At 49.3% G+C, this 4,527-nt stretch overlaps 1 protein-coding gene across 1 annotated transcript; it reads right to left on the minus strand.

The window, feature by feature from the left end:
* Positions 1-35: 35 nt before the first annotated feature.
* On the minus strand, positions 36-4,163 carry LOC128309932 (SKI2 subunit of superkiller complex protein). Its single transcript, XM_053046444.1, has 5 exons — positions 4,118-4,163; positions 1,729-4,041; positions 899-1,661; positions 649-827; positions 36-579 (listed from the first exon to the last, which is right to left on the minus strand). The coding sequence occupies exons 1-5, from the start codon at positions 4,127-4,129 to the stop codon at positions 217-219; spliced, it is 3,630 nt and encodes a 1,209-aa protein (XP_052902404.1). The 5' UTR covers positions 4,130-4,163; the 3' UTR covers positions 36-216.
* Between the last annotated feature and the right edge of the window lie 364 nt (positions 4,164-4,527).

Here is a 4,527-nt window from a genome sequence, read left to right on the forward strand (position 1 = left end):
TCATTTCTCTTTGCATCGCAGAGGTAGAAGAGAAGTGAAAAATTGCATTTTCTTTTATTCAATATTGACTTAACTTCTGGCCGACTAGGGACATGTCTATCATTTCTGGCTTCCCTTGACTATCGTTAACCCGCGTAACTGGATGAGCAGTCCTGCATTTAGGGAAACCGCTCCGGAGCCGTAAAACATTACACGAAAGCTCGAATCAATTATTCACTACACATCCCCAATAACGATCGGTGTGTTCGAGGTGTACAAACTGGCCGCAAACACGATGTCACGCTTGATCGCATTCGATGCTTCCTCCATCTTGCTGTGCAACACCGGATCACCGATGATCCTCGCCGCATCTTTCACGTTGCATAACGTTTCATTCAGTTGTTGAATGCAGCGCACAATGATGCCCTCCTTGATGTCGGTTAGCAGCATAATCTCGGCGAACGGTTTGTTTCTGGCCCACTCGTACACCACCTCCGTAAGGCCAAAGTTGAGCTCTTCCTTCTTCGCCACATCGGTAACACCGTACTGTCGCTCGACTAGCCGAATGTCGTTCTCTACCTCGCGGAACTGTATCTCGGCCTATTACAAAGTAGGGAGACGATTCTGTTCATTAAACGCCATTCGGCACCGGTACAGCATATACATTACCTTCTGCAGTGTTTCGGTGAGAGTCGGCTTAACGTCGGTTTTCGCTTGAAACACAAGGCTCGATAGCAGAGCAGCGATTTCTGCCGGCTGCAGATCTGTGAGTATGTTACGCATCACCAGCTCTGTAATCATCAGCTCATTCTGTCCCATTTCGCAGGCAACTCGACCCTTCATGGCCACTGAAAAGATAAGTTCGTATCGGGTCAGTAACGATTTACACAACAATCCGGTCCCTTCCCGGTCTATCTACCTTGCTGCATATCGTCGATATACTTCAGCTCTTGCAGTACCTGCAACTTCCGACAATAGTCCGGATACAGTGACATGCTTTCGTACGACGCCTGATACTTTAGCTCGTCCAGCTTCCTCTCTAGCTGCTTGCGATCGTACACAAGCGCAAATTCGTGTTCGAAATCCGCAATGTTTGTGTACGGTATCCACCGATTCAGCACTTCCTGGGCCACTTTCAGCTGCTCCATCAGCTGCAGATTGTTGAGATCTCGCTGGAAACGGACACAATCAAGCGTACCTGTCACGCGGCCAGTTTCTACCACCGACGCATTTAGCTCGGCCAAACTGGCCACTGCCTCGACGGTGCTCTGTGAAGGTGGTGCATCGCGAAACCGTGGAATCTGCCGAGTCTCCCAGCTGCGTATAATATTGTTCGCGTCACACTTGATCGTGTGTTTGGTCACCTCGATCAGGTTGGCAGGCGCAAGGGTTAGCACCCAGTGTCCACCTACACCTTCCGGCAGGAACATTTGATACGGAAGCGCTAGCGAGAGCATCCTATGCCAAAGCGGTCCCCTGTCTAGGCCGGGTTCCGGTTGACCGGTGTCGGATTTTTTCGCCTGGTGGTCCAGCACCAGCACAACAAGCTTCATCTCCTTGTGGGATTGTGGCGTAACGGATAGCAATATGCCAAGCTTATTATAATGATGCTTGTCCGTCACCACCACTACACGGCCCACCTTAAGTTCGTTTATTGCCTTCGGTTGGCACAGTTGTTTAGGCTGAAATGTTAAAATGAAATGAAATGCTGCCATCTCGTGATACACATTAAACCCTTGCAACACATACCTGCAATTCGTTCCAGAGCTCAATATAACTGATGGCAGCTTCGTAGAACTCACACAAAGGCATCAGATTGTCGCTCAGCTTGCTGAGTGCGGACACCTTCTCCTGCACTTTGGTCAATTCCAACTTACTCTGGGGCATCTGCAAACGTTTATCAAACTCGCGGAAGCTGTGCAGCATCATGTTCTCCACCGAAACCAGCTCCACCCGCAAGAGGTACAGCATCATGGCGTACGTCAGCCGGAACTGTGATTCCAACCGGATCGGTTTGCCGAGGATCATTGTTTTTAGCTCCGCATCGGTTGGCAGGTTTTGCTTGCAAATGATAATTACCGTACCGGTCTTGTCGAGTCCACGCCGTCCGGCACGACCGGCCATCTGTGTGTACTCGGAAGGTTGCAAAGGTCGGACCGACTGTCCATCGAACTTACGCGTACTGTCGAAGATTACCGTCCGAGCGGGCATGTTCACACCCATCGCAAATGTTTCCGTAGCAAACAGAATCTTTACCAGACCGCGAGCGAACAGCATCTCAACAATCTCTTTCAGAATGGGCAGAATGCCGCTGTGATGAATGCCGATGCCACGCTCGAGACAGCTCTGCATCTGCACCACCTGTGGCAATGCACGATCAGGTGGAATTAGTCGCTGCATGCACTGCTGGAAGAAGAATGTAATGGCGTACTTCTCACGAGCCGTCGTAAGATCACAGGACATGAGTGCTTCCGCGTTATTGTCACATCGGTTGCGCGATAGTGTGAACGCTACCACCGGAAGCTTCTCTTTCTTCTGCAAGTGATCGATCAGACCGACCCAGAGGGTTTGTTCCTGCCGTTGGCTGTAAGGACCGGTTCGACGAATTGCGTTTTTAGCTTGCCTTGCTTCACAGCTCTCCTTCGCCTGAAGGTAACCTGCCTGCAGGAACTGACTGTGCTCGTTCACGATCAGGAACGAATCGTTTTTCGACTTGCCACCGAACCCGGTGTACAGGTAATGTTCAAGTGGAACTGGCCGTTTCGCAGTGCTAACGACCCACACGCGCTTCTTTTTCGTCTTACCAACCCAATTTGCAAACTCAATCGTATTGGGGACTGTAGCGCTTAACATCACGATGCACACGTGATCGGGAAGCAGGATCAGCACTTCCTCCCACACGTGCCCTCGATCGGAATCGGTGATGTAGTGCACCTCATCGAAGATCACATACTCGAGATCGCGCGTAATGTCGCTTCCGCAGTAAAGCATCGAACGCAGAATCTCCGTCGTCATGATAAGACAGGAAGCGGTCGGATCGATCTGTATATCACCGGTAATGAGACCCACATCCTGGAAGGTGGTCCTAAAGTCACGATACTTCTGATTCGACAGAGCCTTGATAGGAGATGTGTAGATCGTTTTCGTCATGTGTTTCTTCGACAGCGCAATCGCGTACTCGGCTACGACCGTTTTCCCCGCGGATGTGTGTGCCGCCACAAACACATGGTTGTGCTCCTCGAGCTTTAGAATCGCCTGCTTCTGAAAGATATCCAGTTCGAAAGGAAACCGGTGTGCCATAACCGGGATTTTGACGTAAAAGTCATCCACTGGTTTGGAGATATCGATCATTTCGGCCCATTCGGCAGAATGAACTGCGTCGCTGCTGATGTTGGCAATTTTTAACACCTGTCCTTCGGCCTTTGCCTTGTCCATGACAAGCAAACTTTCCTCATCGATATCGTTCGGAAGCTCAGTTTGCTCTGACGCTCCAATAGCCACATTATTGGGTTGTTTCTCCGAAAATAGATCAAAACTTTGATCGCTGCTGATCGCGGACAGGAGATCGATTACACCACCCTTAGCTTCTGTTCTTTCACCCTCCGTGTCGTTCGTCTCAAACGCTACGCCAGTTGCGAATCCGGGAGGACACGATTTCAGGTCTATATCAAACATCGGATTGGGCGCAATGGTTGCGAGAAGGGCCTCCGGCTGATCGAATCCACCGGGCCAAAATGGAAAGTACGAGGCCGATCCACGGGTCGAATCGATCGATTCGGTCGGTTCTCGCTGCAGCGACATGGAATTTTTGGCAGTCGAGCCAGCATTCTGTACCATTGTTTCGATAAAATCTAACACCTTTCCCGTCTCCGGGCACCGTTCCGGTACGATGCGCGTAATAATGGATGCGTGAGGAATGTCGTACAGCTGCTCCACCGTCGGATGGCGTGGTTCAAAGTAAGGTTTTGGCTCGTGTATAGGAATTTTGGGCTCAAGAATGAAGGTTCGCAGTAGATCTTCCGTGTCCTCCACGATTGGTGGTGGATCGCTTAACCAGGCCGGCTAAAACATTGGGTAACAGATATGAACAGTATGTTGAGAAGCACAACTCGTAACAGTTCCAACAGCAGAACATTACATCGAAACTCATCTTGATTGGCAAGTGTGTTTTTCTTTGACTTGTAGTATATTTCCGACGATATGTATGAAACCACTCTTTTCGGATGATACGACTGAGATTGACCGGAATATGGCCGTGTTGTGATTCGGCCTACTTGATGTTTTGGCAATATTGCGCGACGGTCAGTCATTTATAGTAGGTAGTTGAATACTATAATTGTACGCTGTTGTGGATGCAGTTGCCTTTGAAAAGTTTCAGTCGTGAAAGATCACTCGTTTCAAAATTCCGTTAATTTTGAGTTAACGAATGGTTTTAGTTAATAGGAATGAAATCATTTATCAATCTCCATCCATGTCCACCGCACGAGGGAATTCAAATATTAAGGAAAACATCGAAAAAGCCAGCACACTGTCTCACGGAAGTTGATT

Source organism: Anopheles moucheti, chromosome 2 (genome assembly GCF_943734755.1).
Source record: "Anopheles moucheti chromosome 2, idAnoMoucSN_F20_07, whole genome shotgun sequence".
Taxonomy (NCBI): domain Eukaryota; kingdom Metazoa; phylum Arthropoda; class Insecta; order Diptera; family Culicidae; genus Anopheles; species Anopheles moucheti.

What these genes read in the sequence shown, in the direction of transcription:
- LOC128309932 (XM_053046444.1), bottom strand. An exon ending in AGCTCTGGAACGAATTGCAG is followed by an intron (nt 1,662 to 1,728) that starts GTATGTGTTGCA and finishes TTAACATTTCAG; the next exon opens with CCTAAACAACTGTGCCAACC. An exon ending in TATCGACGATATGCAGCAAG is followed by an intron (nt 828 to 898) that starts GTAGATAGACCG and finishes TTATCTTTTCAG; the next exon opens with TGGCCATGAAGGGTCGAGTT.